Genomic DNA, 22,580 nt, shown 5'->3' on the forward strand with positions numbered 1-22,580 from the left:
AGTGAGAGCTGGTGACCTGTGTCAATAAGGATATTGAAATAGTATGACCATCTATCAGAAGGGGACACCTGCTAACAGCTCTGCTGCTTTACTAAGTATCTGTAGCCCAAGCCTGCCATTCTAGAGTGGGTTTAGGTCTTGTTGGACAATACATACAATAAGAGACAAACTGGTTTTGCTTTGAGATGGCCTGTTTTGTTACCTGGATATTGTAAGGTTTGTTTTAGACCAGTGTTATGCACTAGTGTTGATTTTTTCTGTGATGCTATTATTTAAAATAGCTTGAAGCATTATTGTGGATGTGTTGTTGTATGTGTTCTTGTAGTTGACGCTGTTGTTTGTAGTAATGTAAAACATCAGTAAGTATAGTAATTAACTGTGCCAATTAACCTTCATTTTCAGGCATTATAATAAAACTATTTAAATATTTGTAAAACTGTAGTGTGTTAAAACATTTTCAGGAAGTAAATAAAAAACTATATTTTATAGTTCCTTTTATCTTGCTTCCTAGTGTTATAGTTTACACATATACTACCATAACTTTTCTTTGATTCAGTTATGAAAAACAAAGTGAATATCCCAAATTTTAATATCTTTTTATATCTATATTCATTAATAGTAAACATTTTTTAAGCTTATGACATATATTTTTCCTCAAAGTTTTAACATAAAGCCATGTATCTTTCTCCATATCTAAATTAAAAAAAAAAAAAAGTAGAGCAAAAGAAAAATCTTACTTACGAAAGTAGGGGAATACTTATCCCTTTGACAAAACATCTTATTTTCTTCCTTTCTTTATAGAATGGCCTACCCGATACTCAAGCCAAGTTCCATATTATGTTTTTATTCTTTGCTGCAGCTATGTTTTCTGTCAGCTTGTCCTCTCTGTTTGGCTATCATTGTTGGCTAGTCAGCAAAAATAAATCTACATTAGGTGAGTATTCCATTATTGTAGTTAACAGAACTTTAAAGGCATAAATAGATACTCATCAAAAGTTGCCATATGATTAAATCCCAACCCGTCCTGATGTGGTAAAAATCATTTTTATTCCCACACTGTTTTGTGGGATGGCGACTTAGACACCTACAAATGCACTTGTTCTGTATATTTATTGACTGTCCATTGTGTGTAAAGCATTGTGTATATATGGTGGTGAACAAGGACAAAATAGTCTAGTGAGGGGCACCAAAAATCAATAACCAAACATAAAAGTAATTGCAAAATGCAGAGTGCTATCTAGGAAACAAACAGGATGCTGAGGTGTGGATCCGGCTGGGGACTATGGAAGGGAACCTACTTAGAACGGTCAGGAAAGAGCTCACCAAAACAACAAGTATTTAACCTAAGAAGTCAGTCATGGTAAGAACCACATTTCAGGTAGAGAAAACAGTATGTTCAAAAGCCCTACAGAGGGGGCAGGCAGCTAAAACAGTGCTCAATGGGAAATGTATACCTAGCTATAAATGATTCCATTAAAACAGAAATATGTCAAATCAATTACTTTATATCTTAAGGAAGTACAAAAAGAACAGCAAAGTAAATCTGAAGCCAGCAAATGGTAGAAAATAACAAAGATTAGAAAGGAGATAACAGAGAATTTAAAAAAATAAAAGTTCATGGGGTGCCTGGGTGGCACAGTCTTGGTTAAGCATCAGACTCTTGGTTTTGGCTCAGGTCATGATCTTAGGGTCCTGGGATCGAGCCCCGTGTTAGGCTCCATGCTCAGTGGGGAGTCTGCTTGGGACTCTCTCTGCCTCTCCCTCTGCCCCTTCCCCTGCACTCTGTCTTTCTCTAAAAAATATATAAATAAATCTTTAAAAATAAATAAATTTTAAAAACTAAAAATAGAAGTTCAATGAAATCAATAATTGGTTCTTCAAAAATATCAACAAATTTTACAAGTCATTAGCTAGAAAGAAAAAATAAAGAAGACATTGCCAATGAAACTCAGTAATGAGAGGGGGATATTACTACTGAATTTACAGAAATAAAAAGGATTATGAGTGAATACCCTGAACAACAAAAAATTAGGTAGCCTAGATGAAATGGACAGACTCTGAGAAACACGCAAACTACTCTGCCCCTCTCCCTGCTCTCTCTCTCTCTCTTTCTTACATAAACACATAAATCTTAAAAAACAACAACAACAAACCTGAACAGACCTGTAACAAGGAAGGGGATTGAATCAGTAATCAAAAACCTCCCAACGAAGAAAAGCCCAGGACCAAATGGTTTCCCTGGTGAATTCCACCAAAAAAAATTAACGTAAATTTTTCTCAAACTCTGTCAGAAATTAGAAGAGAGGATAACACTTTGTAACTCATTCTATGAGGCCAGCATTGCTCTAATACCAAGACCAAACAAAGATGTCCAAGATAACTATAGACCAATATCCCTTATGAATATAGATACAAAAATCCTCAATATAATACTGGCAAACCAAATCTAGCAGTTTATAAAAAGGATTATATACTGTGACCAAATAGGATTTATCCCAGGAATGCAAGCATGTTTCAACATACAAAAATCAATCAACCACATTAATAGAATACACCACATTAATAGAGTGAAGAAAAAAAAACACGTGATCAATTCAACTGATGCAGAGAAAGTATTTGACAAAATTCAACACCCTTTTTTTTTAAATTTTTTTATTCTTATGTTAATCCGACAAAATTCAACACCCTTTTAAGATACCTTAACAAACTAGGGACACAAGGGAATTTCCTCAACACAAGGGGCTTCCTCAAGCTTTAAATGATAAAGTGCATTTATGAGAAATCTATAGCTAGTATCATACTCAATGGTGAAAAACAAAAATCCTACCCCTAAGACCAGGAACAAAACAAAGACTGCCACTTTTACTAGCACTATTTAACACTGTATTAGAAAATCTAGCCTGGAAAATTAGTCAAGAAAAATAAATAAAGGGCGCCTGGGTGGCTCAGATGGTTAAGCGTCTGCCTTCGGCTCAGGTCATGGTCCCAGGGTCCTGGGATCGAGTCCCGCATCGGGCTCCCTGCTCCTTGGGAGCCTGCTTCTCCCTCTGCCTCTCTCTCTCTCTCTGTCTCTCATGAATAAATAAATAAAATCTTAAAAAAAAAAAAAAAAAAGAAAAATAAATAAAGCCATCCATATTGGAAAGAAAGAAGTAAAACTATCTCTCTTTGCAGATAACATGATCTTCTATATAAATAACCTTAAAGATACAATAATAAAAACAGAACTAATGAACAAAATCAGCAAAGTTGCATAAGATCAATATGAAAGAAATCAGTTGTATTTCCATACACTAGCAAGGAACCATCCAAAAGGAAATTAAAGAAACAATTCCATTTACAAAAGCATCCAACATAGTAAAATGCTTAGGAATAAATTTAACTGAGGAGGTACAGTAGGACACTGAACACTACAAAGCTTGGCTGAACAAAATTAAAGACCTAGGTAAATGGTAAGACTTCCCATGCTCATATATTGGAAGACTTAATATTGTTAAGATGGCGATATGACCCAAAGTGATGTACAGAGTCAGGATGATCCTGATTACGATTTCAGTGGCCTTTCTTGCAGAAATGGCAAAGCTGATCCTCAAATTCCTGTGACGTTGCAAGGCGCCCCGAATAGCCAAAATGGTATCCACCAAAAAATAAAACAAAGTTCTTCCTGATTTTAAAACTTAATACAAAATGACAGTGATCAAAACAGTGTGGTGTTGGCACAAGGATAACAATATAGACCAATGGAATAGAATGAGAGAATGAGCAATCCAGAAATAAGCCATACACCTTTGGCCAATTGATTTTCCACAAGAGTACCAAGACCATTCAATGAAGAAGATAATAATGTCTTAAATGGTGCTAAAACTATAAAACTCTTAGAAGGAAACATAAGGATAAACCGTCAGGACCTTAATATGGCAATGAATTCTTAGATATAATACCAAAAGCATGAGTAACAAAAGAAAAAGATAGATACATTGGACTCCACCAAAATTTTAAAAATGTGTGCATCGAAGGACATTGTCAAAATAGTAAAAAGACAACCTAAAGAGTGAGAATAATATTTACAAATAATTTATCTGGTAAGGACCCAGTATTCAGAATATAAAAAGAAATCATACAACTCAACAAGAAAAAGACAGACAGCCCAATTCAAAAAATTGGCAAAGAATTTGAGTAGGAATTTATTTATTTTAAAGATTTATTTATTTTATTTATTTGAGAGAGGGAGAGAGAATGTCAAGCAGGTTCCCCACTGAGTGTGGAGCCTGACCTGGGGCTCAATCTCAGGACCCTGAGATCACGACCTGAGCCAAAACCAAGAGTCAGACGCTGAAGAGTCGGACTGAGCCACCCAGACGCCCCTGAATAGACATTTAAATAGACATTTCTCCAGTGAAAATATACAGCTGGCCAAAAAGCACATAAAAACATGCTCAACATCATTAATCATTAGGGCAGGGTAATCAAAACCATAGGTACTGCTTCGCACCCAAATCAACAAAATGTAAAGCAAGCATAGCTGAGGATGTGGAGAAATCAGAACCTTCACCCTTGGCTGCTAGGGATGTAAAATGGTGAATCCACTGTAAGCAACAGTGGCTGTCTCCTAAAAAGTTAAATATGAAATTATCATATGACCCAGCAATTGCACTCCTTGATATTTACCCCAAATAACTGAAAGCGGTGACTCCAACAGATAATTATATGTCAGTGTTCATAGCAGCACTCTTCACAATAGCCCAAAGATGGAAACAATCCAAATGTCCATGAAAGATGAATGGATAGAAAAAATGTGATATTTTCTAGACAATGGAATATTCTCAGCCATGAGAAGAAATGAGATACTGATGCACACTACAACATGCATGAACCTTAAAAAATTGCTAAGTAAGTAAGAAGCTGATCTCAGAAGGTTAATATTATATAGTTTCATTTATGTGAAATACCCAGATTAGGTAAGTCCATAGAAAAAGAAAGCATATTGGTGGTTTTCCAAGGATGAGAAGAAGGGAGAATAGGGAGAGACTGCTTAATGGATATGGAGTTTCTTCTGGAGTGATGAAAATATTTTGGAACTTGGTAATTAATTGCACAGAACTGTGAATGTACTAAATGCCATTGATTTGTTTATTTTAAAATAGTTAATTTTGTATTCTGTGAATCTCAGTCCAGTTTAAAAAAAAAAAAAGTCCTATAGGAGAAAAGCTAGAAATATTTGTAACACTATCTACATGGCGAGAGCATAGAAAGCTAAAGAATGGAAAATATACTATGAGGTTTGAGAAGTAAGTAGGGACTAAGCTAAGTAGTATCTTCTAGACTAAGATTAGGAGTTCGGGAATGCAACCAGGACTTATAAATCCTTATGATCTCAAAGGACACTTCAAGCTAAGAGACACCATGATTATAGTAGTGAAGATTAATTATAGTATATAGTCAGTGAATGTTAATTTTTAACATTCAGGTGAAATCTTACTACAGCAAATATCGTTCAGGTGAACATATTGACCTAGTAATTTCTAAACAAAGCATCTTATTTCAAATTATATGTTGGATAATGAAATTATAATTCACCAGAAGAAAATGAATTATTTCTAAAAGTGTTTAATTTCTAGGAACTTCTAGATTTAACTTGTAACACTGAAAGGACTTCCTTTGGACGATACGGTCCTACAATTATAAAAATGTTTTATTAAGAGCTATATAACCCAGGGTGACAAATGCTAAGGATCTTGCAAATTGTCACATTTTTCATAGTACTATGACTCTGTTAGAATTTTCTTTTTTAAATGATGGATAAAAAAAATCATTATACTTCTACGTTTGTTCCCCAAATAAAAGTTTAGATTTTGTCTCTCAGCATTATTTAAGAAGCATTTGTAGCATAATGGAAGGGACATTGATCATCTTGTTCACATTCCACTCTGTCATTTATTTGCTGTGTGATCTTGGACACATCCCACAGCCTCTCTGAACCTCGACTTCCATATGCAGAGTAGGTATAACCAGACACAGTGTTTGCTTCTGCACTGGATCCTGCTTCAGATAAGCCAGCTTTAAAGTAAATTTTTGGCCAGCTGGAAAAAAAATGTATGATTGGAGGAGATAAGATTTAAATGAAATTGGAAAATGGAATGTATTGACTGAAAAAGGGAATTTGTAGAATGTATGTAAAGTACAGTCTCATCGGTTAAAAAGCAACTGTGTAGATTTGTGTATATCTATATCCATCCGTTCATCTATCCATCCATGCATCTAACTAAAAAAGGCCCAGAAGACGTAAAGTTTTAATTTATTTGCTTATTTGTGTTTTCTAATTTTTTTTGCAATGCACTGTGCTGCTGTAACAGTTAAATGATTCTTTAAAAACTAAAATAAATGTAATCATATCTTATGATTATTTTAAAACAGACCATCTGTGTTGCAGAGCTATTTATATGTCCATAAGCACTCACAAGAGGCTAGCCATCGATTTTTAGAGTTCCCTCATTTAGTCCAATAATTTTAACTATGGGGGTTCCTAGATACGTTCTGTACTCACCTGGTTGCTCTACCATCTTTTGTAGAGGCATTTAGAAGTCCTGTATTCCGACACGGAACAGATAAGAATGGATTCAGCTTGGGTTTCAGTAAAAACATGCGACAAGTTTTCGGTGATGAAAAGAAGTACTGGTTGCTACCCATTTTTTCAAGGTACTTTGTGGTGAAAATATTGAGGTTTTAAATCAGTGAAAGCAATCCGACAGAAGAACTATAACCCTGCATAGGAATCCCTGTTCTTTAAAGATTATTTATTTATTTATTTATTTGAGACAGAGAGAATGAGAGAGAGAGAGCACATGAGAGGGGGGAGGGTCAGAGGCAGAAGCAGGCTCCCCGCCGAGCAGGGAGCCCGATGCGGGACTCGATGAGGGACTCGATGCAGGACTCGATCCTGGGACTCCAGGATCATGACCTGAGCCGAAGGCAGTCGCTTAACCATCTGAGCCACCCAGGCGCCCCAGAATCCCTGTTCTTTAAAGAATTATTTTATGATTCACTCTTACATGGATGCAAAAGTCAGTTAACGCATCATCTCCTTACACATGCCATATGGAAGCCAATGTCTGTATCCACAAGATAACTGTGTTCTGCTCGCAGACATCACATTGTGGCAGTTTCAGTGCTGTTGCCTTGTTTACTGCTCAATTGTAAGTTTTAATTTTCATTATAGTCTAGGTGATGGCTGCTCCTTTCCAACTTGCCTTGTTAATCAGGATCCTGAACAAGCATCTACTCCTGCAGGATTGAATTCGACGTCGAAAAAGTAATTCCATATTTTTTTTCTGTTTTACTTTCAAATAATATGTCTTATCCTCCTATGTCCTTTGGCTATATATTTCTTTGAAAAAAGTTTAAGAACATAAGATAATTTACTATAATGGTTCCCACTTGGGGAATGAGGGAGAGAGGAAAGTACGGTTGGGGAAGGGGATGTAGAGAGCTTCAAGTATAACTGATTTTTAAAAGGTAGTGCTTAAAAGAAGAGAATTAAAGTCCAAATTAGCTCCCTTAGTGATCAGGTGAGCAGACGGTAAACTTGCCTTCTGACCCTCCAGGTCCTTTCTGTCTGTGGTAATTGTAACATTATAACAAGATCAGGAGAACATCCCTGGATTAAGCTTTTGGAGATCAAATGGAATCCCCAACACCTGCTTGATAGTGCACCATGTTCTTAATGCTTGTTAAAAACCTGTAAACATTATCTGAGCCATTTTGGTGGAAAGAGAAGGGAAGGAGTCTTGGGAATTTAGTATCTGGAGACTTTTGCCCTTGCGTGAAGTCTGTTCTGGTTCCAGTCTTCCAAGAATTTGAGGAATATCTCGAAATTTGGTTTCGACTTTGGTACTAACTGGCAAAAGGCAAAACTACTTAAAATTTTTACACGCTATGTATGAATTTTTAAGTTTGAAACACTAATTTTTATATGTTTAAGATAGATTTATTTGAATATGGCCATACCTCTAATTTTTAAATGAAAGCTGATAGCAAGAGCATAACCATAATATCCTTCTTAATTTTAGAAATGTTCTCAGTTGCTGGAATGTCATGCACGTAACAGCTGTATCTACACTCCTCCCATCTCATGTGGATTTCTTATCGATCCACAATACTTCCTCTGGTGGAGCCTGTCATGACCCCAGAGTTCTTCTTGAGTCAGTGACCCTGGTCACCATTCCAAAACATTTTAAATTGTCACGAGATGAAGCCTATTTGCCACCCCATCCCTAGAGTGACCTTTGTACAGACTCAACAAGTTAATAAGGAGGCCATTCTGATGTGATTTATAGGGACATTCAAAGGCACCAGAGTCTCACTGGGGCATGCCCTCTGAGTTTTGTCTTGACCATTCAAGGGTTAAGGGTTTTTCTTATATCTTGATGCAGAAAAATCTCATTTGAATAGATTATTTGGAATGTTTTCAGGTTTTTATAAAGTTTACTAGTAGTTCTCAATAATGTTTTTTGCCTTTTGAGTGGTTTTTATAGTTCAAGGAGATTTGGGTTTCTGAGGTAGTATCTCTCCTTCTACTAAGTGTACCATAGGCTTTAGGAGAAATCCTAGTTGTGGCACTGTTGCCCAGTTAGGTGATCTCATAACCACTATGGGCTTCTCTTCCCTTTCCTTTAAATTTTGGGATTGAATTTTGACAGCTAAAGTATCTTTTACATAATTCTATCATTTCCCCTGATCAGCCCATATAAAATTGGTATGGCAAGTGATGATGTCTCTTCTGTACTCCAGAGTTTTATGTCTGGCTGTCTACTCCACATTCCCACTTAAATATCTAAAAGTCATCTCCCACTGAACAGGTGCAAAGCAGAACTCTTGATTGCCAGACATTGACACCCTCACCTTCAGCTCAAATCTGATTCTCCCCCATTCTTCCGTATGTCATATTAGTGACCCTCAGTCTCTCAGGTGCTCCGGCCAGGAACTGTGGAGTCATCCTAGATTCCTTTTTCAATTACCTTGCATTTACTCCATTTGCAAATCCTTTCACATGCCCCTTCAAAATATGCCAATAATCCCAGTACTTTCTTACCACCTTCAGACTGCTTTCTGGTCCGAGCCATCATTTCTCACATAGATTATTTCCATGCCTTCCTTACTGATCTTTCTGATTCCATGTTTGCCCTACTTCAGTCTGTTCTCCATTAAGAATCAGATTGTGTCACTCTCATGCTCAGAACCCTCTGTTGGCTTCCTATCTTAATCAGCATAAAAGTGAATGCGTGTCCTTACCTTGTTGGGTCTAATCTGGCCTCAGTATCTCTCTGATGTCATCCCGTGCCACTTTTCCCATCACTCACCATCCTCAGACACACAGATCTTGCTGGTCCTCAAATATACCAAGCTTGTCCCTTATTTAGTGCCTTTGTACTTGCCAGTTCCTCTTCCTAACCATTTTTCCTCCAGGTATCTGAATGCTCTTTGACCTTCTCTTACTCACTTCTAGCTCAGGTGTAACTTCACGATAGAGGCCATCTTTGAAAACCCTTTGTAAAATAGCTCCTCAACTTCCCCATACCTCTCTTTTTCTATTGTCATGGCTCTTACTGTCACCTTACTGAGTTATTATATATTTGCTATTTACTATTATTCCTCCTCAATTACAATGACATTTCCATGTGATCAAAGACTATATTCATGGATGTAATCGGTACTTAATGAATACTGTTGAATGAATGGATCCTTCTTTGCCATTTGTTAGTCTTATTAGTAGTAACCAATATGAAAGGAGTCCCTAAACCAGGACCTAGTTAGTATGCTGTACCTGGTATATGGTCCCTCTCTTGAAGAAAAATTAGAGTAAAAGAGGGTTTTTTTTTTAATATAAATAGACATGCTTTTTATTTCTTTAAGATTTACCTCTAAAATTTCAATAAGGGGATGTTAAAGTTGCACAAAATTGAATTATTTTCAAATTTTAGATATGAGGTAATTATTAAGGAACAAAAGCATATCCTTTCAAAAATATAGTATAGTCAACTCACATATGTGAAATTATTCTTGGAAGAATTTTAAGTATTTTTTTTCTTTTGAACATTATTGTGATTACTATTTCAGGGTGTTCTAAAACTACACTTACAGTTTCTATGCCAATATTTTTTTCTATCTAAGTGAAATGCTATTTTAATTTTTATTTTTTATGCCATTCAATATGTCGATATGTAGCATGTCTACTTAAATTTTAAAACTTATATTCTTCTTTTAAGACTCTTTATTCCCCAAATTAAATGTCACATTTGTAAGACCTGGTGATGTCAGATGTTTTCAACATTTCTGCAAGACAGTGCTCAAATTTGTTGTTTCAGTTCCATAGAGGAAGATAGAGAATTCTTTGTTCAAGACTAGTTAGACCACTTTAGAAACACTAGGCCATTTTTTCTCAAACTTGTCTTCCTACCATTACTTTCATATATTTTTTTCCATATCCACATACCACTTATAAAACTAATATTTTTATTTTATATATTTAGTTAAATTGGCATTGAAGCTTATTTTTAAATCAAACATTATGTCACTCTCATAAATGAAAACTAGTATAATTTGCCATAAATAGAATATAACTTAAAAAAATAAAATTGATAATAAAATACTATTAAATTCTAACTAGACTCCCTCACATGCTAAAGCCAGAGGCAGAAGCCTATTCTCTGTATTAAAAATGGAGACTTGCCAAAGTTACAGATTGTCATCTTACTGTATTCAGAAGAATGAAAAGAGAATGGAAGGAAGAACGGTTTTCTCGTTGCGAGTCAGTGTGATACATGCCTTATTCCCTATGCCCCAAATTCTCTTGGGAAGTGGTTTGAATTCTGCACTTTAAGAAACACTCCACTCAATACTATCAAGAACTAACATATGATTATGATGATGATTATGATTGTTCAGTCCTGAAAACCATCAGTTTCCTGCAAAGCCATTGCGAGAGTCCCAGAGCCACCTTCTCACTGATTCTCAGTCTTGGACAGAGAGCAGCACAAACCTGGGGAAAGGCAAAGCTGGTAAGGGTCTGCTTAACTTGGCTGTTTTTAATAGATTTTATTTATAAAAGGTGAAAGGAGTGCAAAAATGCCAGAATATTACCTACAGAATCTTTCTTGCTTTAGAGTTGAACTCCCATTGTAAATTTAGAATTATCTTCAGGAACTTTTGTTTGTAAAGTACTTTGATTAAGGTCTCTTAGCTGCAGAAGGTCATTTTGTGAAAGATCTGCATTGCTTTTATTCCAGCTTAAGAAACCAATAATTTCAAATACTGCCTATTTAATAAAATGATACATATACTCAAATTATACATATTTAATGGAAAATGTAATCAATTCAGACAAAAGATTGAAAAATATCTGGTAAAACGGATCTTAAATTATATGGTTCTTTTACTCAAAGATTTCCATCCAGTTTCAAAACGTCAAAGTAAAGTTACTGCGTAATTACCATAACTTTAGCTGTTATTTCTTCAGATTCCACTCACATTTCCCTTGTTATCGTTGTTGATTTTAATCTTTACTTCAGTCAATATAGCTTATTGGCAAAGAAAAGGCAAGGCTTTGAAGTCAGACCTGATTTTAAATCCCAATTTGGACACCTAATCTGTGTGTGATATTTGTAGTAACCTAACCTCTTTTAGATGTAGCTTTCTTTCTTTTTTTTAAAAAAGATTTTATTTATTTATTTGAGAGAGAGAGCATGAGTGGGGTTAGGGGCAGAGAGAGAGGGAGAAGCAGGCTCCTCACTGAGCAAGGAGCCCGACGTGGGGCTCGATCCCAAGACCCTGAGATCATGACCTGAGCCAAAGGCAGACGCTTAACTGAATGTGCCACCCAGGTGCCCCTAGATGTAGCTTTCTTTCTTTAAAATGCTACTTATTTCTCAGAGTTGGTGAGGATTAACCAAAATGTGTGATCATACCTGTAGGTGTATGTATATATGTATGTTGTGTCCCTATAAATAAGTATAAAACCATACATCCATGATTAAGGCACTATTAGCCAGAAAAATCTCTCCTTTATTTCTAGTCCTTTCTTCAAACTCTCTCCTAGTGCTGCCTGACTTTGACTCCCTGCACTTTATTTATTTATTTAAGACTTTATTTATTTATTTGAGACAGAGAGCATGAGAGAGAGAGAACTCGAGCAGGGGGAAGGGCAGAGTGACAGGGAGAAGCAGGAGATGTGGGGCTTGATGCAGGGCTTGATCCTTGGACCCTGGGATCAGGACCTGAGCCGAAGGCAGACACTCAACTGACTGAGCCACCCAGTGCCCCGGCTCCGTGCACTTTAAAGTGTTTGTTGTTTTATTTGAAATCTCTTTGGGATTTAGTGATAGTGAAAAATAGTCCTAAGTAAAAATTCTAAAGTCACTAATTAATATACAGTCATATTCTCCTAAAATACAGGCTTTCTTTAAAGAATCTTGTTCTTAAGGAAAATAAATGCCCTCCAAAGGTGCCCATCGTGTGGGTATCCATAATTTGGTCTCTTAACCTTCAAGTCTGCCATTCCATCTTCCAATCTATGGGAAGAACTAGACATTGCCTAAACGGAAATTGATGCCACCTATTAGCCCTTTGAATCCATCAGTTTCCTTAGAGGCAAAGAAGTGATGTATAGTTGGGGGTCAATTTTCCGGGGGTAGAAAGACAAAGAGCTCCCTTTCTTTCTGAAGGGATTCATGTTGCCTCATATAGTTCTGTATTAACATAGAAGCGATTTCTTAGTTTCTGTGTGCTGTTAATCATTTGGCATGTTAGGTTAATTTTCTGTTACTTGCATGGATGAATTGGGAACTTATTTAAAGTTTAAAGGGTGCTGGGGTAGGGGGAAAGATGGCGGAGGAGTAGGGGACCCTATTTCAACTGGTCCCCGGAATTGAGCTGGATATCTACCAGACCACTCTGAGCACCCACGAAACCAGCCTGAGATGTAAGAAGATCTGGATCTCTACAAACAGAATATCGCAGGCGGTTGGTTTTGAGGTCCGAAGCGGGGAGCCGTGATTCCGTGGGCAGATATCGGAGGATAAACGGCAGCGGGAGGGTGCCTGGCCATGGGGAGCCTACACCACTGGTGAGTGACAGCCTCACGCGCTGCAGACGGGGCACAGACTCGCAGACCAGTAGCTGCGGGGAAAGGACCTTAGGGCAGCCCCCAGGGTGGAAACGCGGAGCGGTGGGGTCACGTGCGCATGAACTGGGAGCGGCTGGCGGTTTTAGAAGCACAAAGGGCAGAGACGTGCCCCGACCTGGAGGCAGGACCCGGAGCACCGCGGAGGGGCACACAACCCAGGACGCTGCAGTTTATAGCAGCAGGGACAGAAACGGAGACGGTATGGGCAGGAGAGCTCACTGAAGAACAGACTGCGATCTCTCCACTCCGAGGCAGAGGGTTGGAAACGGTCTCTTCTGCTCTGACTCGCGGAAGAGACGCGGAAAGCCACCAGGGAAAGCCACCAGAGAACAAAAGCCCCAAAGACTGATTCCCACTGAGCCCATCCCCCACCACACAGGGGCAGGGCAACTCCGCCCAAACAGGGTTGCCTGAGTAATAGTGCGGCAGGCCCCTCCCGCAGAGGACAGGCTAGGAAAACAAGAGGCCAGCAACCCTGAGGTCCCAAGAAAACAGGTGCATCTTGCTTGGGTTCTGGTCAATAATTTGGACTCTATATATTCCCTCAAACACCCGTCAACAGAATGACTAGGAGGAGGAGCCCCCAAAATAGAAAAGACTCAGAGATTATGACTTACGCTGCAGATTTACAAATGGATGCAGATATAACCAAGATGTCGGAGATGGAATTCAGGCTAGCAATTGTGAAGACAATGGCTAGAATGGAGAAATCAATTAATGGCAACATAGAGTCTCTAAGGGCAGAAATAAAAGGTGAATTGGCAGAACTTAAAAATGCCGGCAATGAGATCCAATCCAATCTAGATAATCTAACAGCTAGGGTAACTGAGGCAGAAGAGAAAATAAGCAACCTGGAAGACAATATAATAGATAAAAAGGGAAAAGAGGAGGCCAGGGTAAAACAACTCAGAATCCATGAAAATAGAATCAGAGAAATAAGTGACATCATGAAGCATTCCAATGTCAGAATAATTGGAATCCCAGAGGGGGTGGAGAGAGAGAGAGGACTAGAAGATGTATTTGAGCAAATCGTAGCTGAGAACTTCCCTAATCTGGGGAATGAAACAAACATTTGAGTCCTAGAGGCAGAGAGGATCCCTCCCAAGATCAAGGAAAACAGGCCAACACCCCGGCATGTAATAGTAAAACTCGCAAATCTTAGAACCAAGGAAACCATCTTAAGGGCAGTTAGGGGGAAGAGATTCCTTATGTACAGAGGGAGGAACATCAGAATAACGTCAGACCTATCCACAGAGACCTGGCAAGCCAGAAAGGCCTGGCAAGACATATTCAGGGTACTAAATGAGAAGAACATGCAGCCAAGAATACTTTATCTGGCAAGGCTTTCATTTAGAATGGATGGAGAGATGCAGAGCTTCCACGACTGGCAGAAACTGAAAGAATATGTGACCACTAGGCCGGCCCTGCAAGAAATATTAAGGGGGGTTCTATAAAAGGAGAAAGACCCCAAGAGTGATCTACAACAGAAATTTACAGGGACAATCTATAAAAACAACGTCTCCACAGGCAACATGATGACAATTAATTCATATCTTTCAATAATCACTCTCAACGTGAATGGCCTAAACGCTCCCATAAAATGGCATAGGGTTGCAGACTGGATAAAAAGACAGGACCCATCCATATGCTGTCTACAAGAGACTCATTTTGAACCTAAAGATACATCCAGACTGAAAGTGAAGGGATGGAGATCCATCTTCCATGCCAGCGGATCTCAAAAGAAAGCTGGGGTAGCAATTCTTATATCAGACAAATTAGATTTTAAACTGAAGTCTGTACTAAGAGACACAGAAGGACACTATATCATTCTTAAAGGGTCTATCCAACAAGAAGATCTAACAATTGTAAATATCTATGCCCCCAACATGGGAGCAGCCATCTACATAAGCCAACTGTTAACCAAAATAAAGAGTCATATTGATAACAATACGTTAATTGTAGGAGACCTCAATACTCCACTCTCAGCAATGGACAGATCATCTAAGCAGAAAATCAACAAGGAAACAAGAGCTTGGAATGATACATTGGACCAGATGGACCTCATAGATATTTACAGAACATTCCACCCTAAAACAACAGAATATTCATTCTTCTCGAGCACACATGGAACTTTCTCCAGAATAGATCATATACTGGGTCACAAATCAGGTCTCAACCGATACCAAAAGATTGAGATTATTCCCTGCATATTCTCAGACCACAATGCTCTAAAACTGGAACTCAATCACAAGAAAAAATTTGGCAGAAATTCAAACACTTGGAAGCTAAAGACCACTCTGCTCGAGAATGTTTGGGTCAACCAGGAAATCAAAGAAGAACTTAAACAATTCATGGAAATCAATGAGAATGAAAGCACATCGGTCCAAAACCTATGGGATATTGCAAAGGCGGTCCTAAGGGGGAAATACATAGCCATCCAAGCCTCACTCAAAAAAACAGAAAAATCCCGAATTCACCAACTAACTCTACACCTTAAAGAACTAGAGAAAAAGTAACAAACGATGCCTAAGCCACGCATTAGAAGAGAAATAATTGAAATTAGAGCAGAAATCAATGAATTAGAAACCAGAAACATAGTAGATCAGATCAACGAAACTAGAAGTTGGTTCTTTGAAAGAATAAGATTGATAAACCACTGGCCAGACTTATCCAAAAGAAAAGAGAAAGGACCCAAATTAATAAAATTATGAATGAAAGGGGAGAGATCATGACTAACACCAAGGAAATAGAAACAATTACTAGAAATTATTATCAACAACTATATGCCAATAAACTGAGCAATCTGGATGAAATGGAGGCCTTCCTGGAAACCTATAAGCTGCCAAGACTGAAACAGGAAGAAATTGACAACCTGAATAGGCCAATAACCAGTAATGAGATTGAAGCAGTCATCAAAAACCTCCCAAAAAACAAGAGTCCAGGGCCTGATGGATTCCCTAGGGAATTCTACCAAACATTCAAAGAAGAAATAATACCTATTCTACTGAAGATGTTTCAAAAAATAGAAACAGAAGGAAAACTTCCAAACTCATTCTATGAGGCCAGCATTACCTTAATCCCCGAACCAGGCAAAGACCCCGTCAAAAAGGAGAATTTCAGATGGATATCCCTAATGAATAAGGATTCCAAAATCCTCAACAAAATCCTAGGTAATAGGATCCAACAGTACATTAAAAGGATCATCCACCATGACCAAGTGGGATTTATCCCCGGGATGCAAGGGTGGTTCAACATTCGCAAATCAATCAGTGTGATAGAACACATTAATAAGAGGAGGGAGAAGAACCATATGGTCCTCTCAACTGATGCAGAAAAAGCATTTGACAAAATACAACATCCTTTCCTGATTAAAACTCTTCAGAGTATAGGGATAGAGGGAACATTCCTCAAGTTCATAAAATGCACCTATGAAAAACCCACAGTGAATAGCATCCTCAATGGGGAAAAGCTGAGAGCCTTTCCCTTAAGATCAGGAACACGTGAAGGATGCCCACTCTTGCCACTATTGTTCAGTATAGTACTAGAAGTTCTGGCAACAGCAATCAGACAACAAAAAGAAATAAAAGGTATTCAAATTGGCAAGAAGTCAAACTCTCTCTTTTTGCAGACGACATGATTACTTTATGTGGAAAACTCAAAAGACTCCACCCCCAAATTACTAGAACTCCTCCAGCAATCCAGTAATGTGGCAGGATACAAAATCAATGCACAGAAATCAGTTGCTTTCTTATACACTAACAACGCAACTGTAGAAAGAGAAATTAGAGAAACGATTCCATTTACAACAGCACCAAAAACCATAAGATACCTCGGAATAAACCTAACCAAAGAAGTAAAGGATCTATACTCTAGGAACTACAAAACACTCATGCAAGAAATTGAAGAAGACACAAAAAGATGGAAAAATATTCCATGCTCATGGATTGGAAGAATAAACATTGTTAAATGTCTATGCTACCCAGAGCAATCTATACTTCAATGCCATCCCGATCAAAATTCCAATGACATTTTTCAAAGTGCTGGAACAAACAATCCTAAAATTTGTATGGAATCAGAAAAGACCCTGAATCACCAAGGAAATGTTGAAAAAGAAAAACAAAGCTGGGGAATCACATTGCCTGATTTCAAGCTATATTACAAAGCTGTGATCACCAAGACAGCATGGTACTGGCACAAAAACAGACACATAGACCAATGGAACAGAATAGAGAACCCAGATATGGACCCTCAACTCTATGGTCAAATAATCTTTGACAAAGCAGGAAAAAACATGCAATGGAAAAAAGACAGTCTCTCCAATAAATGGTGCTGGGAAAATTGGACAGCCACATGCAGAAGAATGAAACTCGACCATTCTCTAACACCATTCACAAAGATAAACTCAAAGTGGATGAAAGACCTCCATGTGAGACAGGAATCCATCAAAATCCTAGAGGAGAACATAGGCAGTAACCTCTTTGATATCGCCCACAGCAACTTCTTTCAAGATACATCTCCAAAAGCTAGTGAAACAAAAGCAAACATGAACTTTTGGGGCTTCATCAAGATAAAAAGCTTCTGCACAGCAAAGGAAACAGTCAACAAAACAAAGGGGCAACCCACAGAATGGGAGAAGATATTTGCAAATGACACTACAAATAAAGGGCTGGTATCCAAGATCTATAAAGAACTTCTCAAACTCAACACCCAAAAAACAAATAATCAAGTCAAAAAGTGGGCAGAAGATATGAAAAGACACTTCTCTGAAGAAGACATACAAATGGCTAACAGACACATGAAAAAATGTTCATCATCATTAGCCATCAGGGAAATCCAAATCAAAACCACATTGAGATACCACCTTACACCAGTTAGAAGGGCAAAAATGGACAGGGCAAGAAACAACAAATGTTGGAGAGGTTGTGGAGAAAGGGGAACCCTCTTACACTGTTGGTGGGAATGCAAGTTGGTACAGACACTTTGGAAAACAGTGTGGAGGTTCCTCAAAAATATAAAAATAGAGTTACCCTATGACCCAGCAATTGCACTCCTGGGTATTTACCCCAAAGACACAGATGTAGTGAAAAAAAGGGCCATATGCACCCCAATGTTCATAGCAGCAATGTCCACAATAGCCAAACTGTGGAAAGAGCCGAGATGCCCTTCAACAGATGAATGGATAAAGAAGATGTGGTCCATATATACAATGGAATATTACTCAGCCATCAGAAAGGATGAATACCCAACTTTTACATCAACATGGATGGGACTGGAGGAGATTATGCTAAGTCAAGCAGAGAAAGTCAATTCTCATATGGTTTCACTTATTTGTGGAACATAAGGAATAGCATGGAGGACATTAGGAGAAGGAAGGGAAAAATGAAGGGGGGGGAATCGGAGGGAGAGATGAACCATGAGACACTACGGACTCTGAGAAACAAACAGGGTTTTAGAGGGGAGGGGGGATTGGTTAGCCTGGTGATGGGTATTAAGGAGGGCATGTTCTGCATGGAGCACTGGGTGTTATACGAAAACAATGGATCGTGGATCACCACATCAAAAACCAATGATGTATTGTATGGTGACTAACATAACATAATAAAATTTAAAAAAAATAAAGTTTAAAGGGTGCTATAAAAGAAGGAAGACAAACGTGAGAAGGACGAGGTGAGAAAGGGCTCAAAGATTAGTTTCACCAGAATGAGGGAGGGAAATGTAGAATTAGGAAGAGCACTCTAAGATGATGTGAGAATTGCCAGCTCCAGTGTATCTTTCATGTTTTTGTTCACCCCTCCCACTTCCTAAGGTGTATGTCTCTTTTTATGTATTTATTTTTTTAGAGAGGGAGAGACAGGGGGAGGGGCAGAGGGAGAGAGAGAATCCTAAGCAGATTCCACGCCCGGTGCGGAGCCCCAGGCAGGTCTGAATCCCATGACCCTGACATCATGACCTGAGCGGAAATCAAGAGTCCAATGCTTAACCGACTGAACCATCCAGGCGCCCCTATATATCCCTTTTTAAAGTGCCTTTTGTGACACTGGTAGTTGCCAACACTGTAGTGTGTGTGTGTGTGTGTGTGTGTGTTTCTATGTGACCATCTTACAAACCTGTGTTATGTGCAGGACACCTCTGGAATCATATTGGGGGGATTCAGGGATGAATAAACAAGTCTCTGCCTTATTTGTTCAAAAGCAACACCCCCTTGCAAACAAAATGCTAATTTACCTTCTTTCTTGAAGGTATGAGCAATCCTGCATTAACCATGGAGAATGAGACTTAACTCTTCAAACAAAATAAATTCATACTTTATGAAAGTAAGTTGCTTTTCCTTTATTGTTATGTTTTATACTTTTAACAGCTTTTCAGTTCTCTTAGGGCAAATAGTTACCATAAACATTATTATTTGTTTTTGAGTGATTGAAATTTTAAGATGCTTTAGTTCACCCTTAGGATCCTATTAATCATGCTGGAGACCTCTGAATGTGGACCTAACTTTGGTGTTAGCTAGTATGTAATGTTAACTTGACAAATGATAGAAATAAGTTGATGAACAAAATTCATTTTTTATAGAAATGCACTAAATGGCAAGGACTGTTTCTAAAATATTGAACTTTACATGATGATTTTCTAGTCATATGATAGGATATTGCAATTGTTTATTTTTATTTTTTTCTATCCTTCCAATATACAGTGGTTATAACTTCACCGTCTATCAGTAGAATCTCAGTGGGTCTAAGTACAAGATAATTATATCTTGTTAGTGAAAACCTCCCTCATCCCTATTTTTGGTTACAGTAGGACCCCATAGCAGGTGTTATCCTTAAAATAACAAGTGTTCCCAAATCATTTTCTTTAAACCATAAATTTTTTTAAACCTGTTGCTCCAAATCAATTAAATAATCTTTAAGAGATTATTTATTTATAAACCTGCAGTCAATACAATAAAGAGCCCCTTTGGAACAAAGGCCATAAACACCCAAACAAAACAAACTATATGTATTGTTAGAATAAACCTAGTGTAGAGTTGCACAGTAAAGTTATCAAGACAAATCTTTATTTATAAAACTGCAATCCTGAATCCTAAAGTCTAAAGAAAGCAAGAGAGGGGAATCTGAAACCAAATAATTTGTGTCAAAGTACTTCACCAATATCTGCTTTTTTTTCTTTGTTTTTAATCCCAAAAATCTGTTTGTTTTTTAAATGTTTCTTTGTTTTGTTTTGGTTTTTATGAGTAGCTATGTAATATCAGCAAAATACTGATCTGGCAGCTTGCCAGATGACTATTGTTTTGGTTTTGGGTCACTGTAGTGATGGTGTAGTTGATCAGATTAATCATAACTATGGTTAGGATAGTGAAAATTTAATCTTAATTTGGTTAAGCAGCAAAGAGACAATATTAATTTTCTGGAAGTAATTCTTAAAATGTTACTATGAATACACAAATCTAAATCACTAATACCACAAATAAAATATTTTACAGAAATAATTCTATAAAGCATATAAGGTTTCACAGGATTGTTTTTCAGTATTTTGAATCGTTAGTTCTAATTACCAATGTTTGTGAGGTCATATATGTTAAATATTTTACAAGTTTACATAGTAATATTATGTGTAAGTCATGTAGACTTCCCAGTATTTTGACACAAGACCAATGTGGTTTGATCATCATTATTCTCAACACTTTACACAATACCTGACACATAGTAGGTTCTAAATAAGCATTTTGTAAATAAATGATAGAATAACATCATTAAAATTAAAAATCTCACAGAAACTTGATTTTATTACATACGAATATATGACATTAGTGGTCATAATAACCAAATGGCAGCATGAATCAGCTGTGGTGTAAAAAAAACAATAATTTTGTGATGTAATGTTTTCATTCTATTGATCTAACCAGTGACATTTAAATGTTTCTTTAAAAAATTGAATTTTCCCAAGGTAGCTACCATTCCAAATGGTTTTTAAAAGTTTCAAAAACAGTTTTTCCTGCTTTACATCTCAGACTTGCAATTTGTTCAAGTTATATATTATTATATATTATATTGAATAATATTATCTGATATTGCTATGCTTAATTTAATTATATTACCAAATGGTATTTTCATATTCTCTTTTCTTTTTGAAGTACATTAGTAAATTATCTGTGGGATTTTTATAAAATATTAATTCATCATACTTTACAGATAGTTATGTACCTAGACCCATAGCAACACTAATATGTAAGTTACATTTAGCCTTTTCAACCTTCCCTCTTATTTAAGTAAAAAATGCTGTGCTTGTATGCACATGAAATTTCAAAATTATTTTCCTAAATCCCTATTCCAACTCAGCTGTCACTCCTAAACTCCTACTGGCCTCAAACACACATAGAAAGGAACCCTACCGCTCAAATCGGGGCCCCAAAACCAGCAGCATCGGCATCAGCTGGGAGCTCAATAGAAATGTATAATTTTGGACCTTACCCTAGAACTACTGAATCAGAATCTGCATTTTCTGCATTTTAACAAAATCCTCTGGTCTTGTAATATGCACATTATAGTTTGAGAAGCACTGTTGTAGAGGTCTGTATTCAAGAGCATATCTGAGCTTTCTAGCCTAGAAAACATTTAATTTTGAACAAAGAATGCTATTCAACAAATGTTGAATGAGTTGGTTAGTTTTTTGTTTTTTATAGTTCACACAATAGTTTCATGATTTCTGTTTCATTTCAAGGTATCAATGCTGTAGGTGGATGGAAGAGGCTTCCCACTGGAAGGCACCATTGGCCTGTTGTTCCCATTTCCCTTTGGCTGGATATGCAGAATATGAATTGGTTAGTTCTCTCCAAGCCGTTGCTTAAAACATAACACCTTTTTAAATCCAATATACAGATTGTTTCAACTAACACAAATTCTTGTTAAATATTAGAAGTAATTAAAGTTTATGGATCAAGGGCAAAAATATCTTCTATCATAAAAACTTGGAATAAATTCATGGGCTAATTTTCAACCAAATGTTTGGGTAGTACAGTGTATACACATAAAAAGCCCATTAATCATCTGATTTTCTGATTCAGAAAATTGAGCCTATTAAGATACTGAAATTTAAAAGATTTCAAATCATGGTATAATGACAGCTTTATTTGTTACCTGTGAGGTGGAGGTAGCATTATCAGACTTGTTCCTTCCCTCTGTTGTGAATCCAGCCCCAGACTGAGTGAACTAGAATGACTATGAATTCATTGCAAATTTTAAGTAGCCTTGAAGATTACCACCATTTTTGCCAGACTTTAATTCTAGCCTTTGTTCACCGCGGGAAAAGAAGTATGATCATTGAAGCCTGAGCTCACTGATAAGCAACTAGCTAGCAAATTTTTGTCACAACTAATACATTACTATTACATCCAAATTTTTGTCAC

General features: G+C 37.3%; 1 protein-coding gene across 1 annotated transcript in view; it reads left to right on the forward strand.

Annotated features, from left to right (window-relative positions):
* The window catches only part of ZDHHC2 (zinc finger DHHC-type palmitoyltransferase 2), a 76,158-nt gene extending 53,982 nt beyond the window's left edge, over nucleotides 1-22,176 (forward strand). Inside the window, exons 8-13 of the mRNA XM_035004143.1 lie at nucleotides 802-934; nucleotides 6,570-6,696; nucleotides 7,217-7,309; nucleotides 10,942-11,054; nucleotides 19,417-19,491; nucleotides 21,896-22,176. Coding sequence (XP_034860034.1) covers nucleotides 802-934; nucleotides 6,570-6,696; nucleotides 7,217-7,309; nucleotides 10,942-11,054; nucleotides 19,417-19,457 — 507 coding nt within the window. The 3' untranslated portion in view covers nucleotides 19,458-19,491; nucleotides 21,896-22,176. The remainder of the gene's footprint in view (nucleotides 1-801; nucleotides 935-6,569; nucleotides 6,697-7,216; nucleotides 7,310-10,941; nucleotides 11,055-19,416; nucleotides 19,492-21,895) is intronic.
* The last annotated feature ends 404 nt before the right edge of the window (nucleotides 22,177-22,580 follow it).

Source organism: Mirounga leonina, unplaced genomic scaffold (assembly GCF_011800145.1).
Source record: "Mirounga leonina isolate KUSES-001 unplaced genomic scaffold, KU_Mleo_1.0 Mir_128, whole genome shotgun sequence".
In the NCBI taxonomy this organism is placed as follows: domain Eukaryota; kingdom Metazoa; phylum Chordata; class Mammalia; order Carnivora; family Phocidae; genus Mirounga; species Mirounga leonina.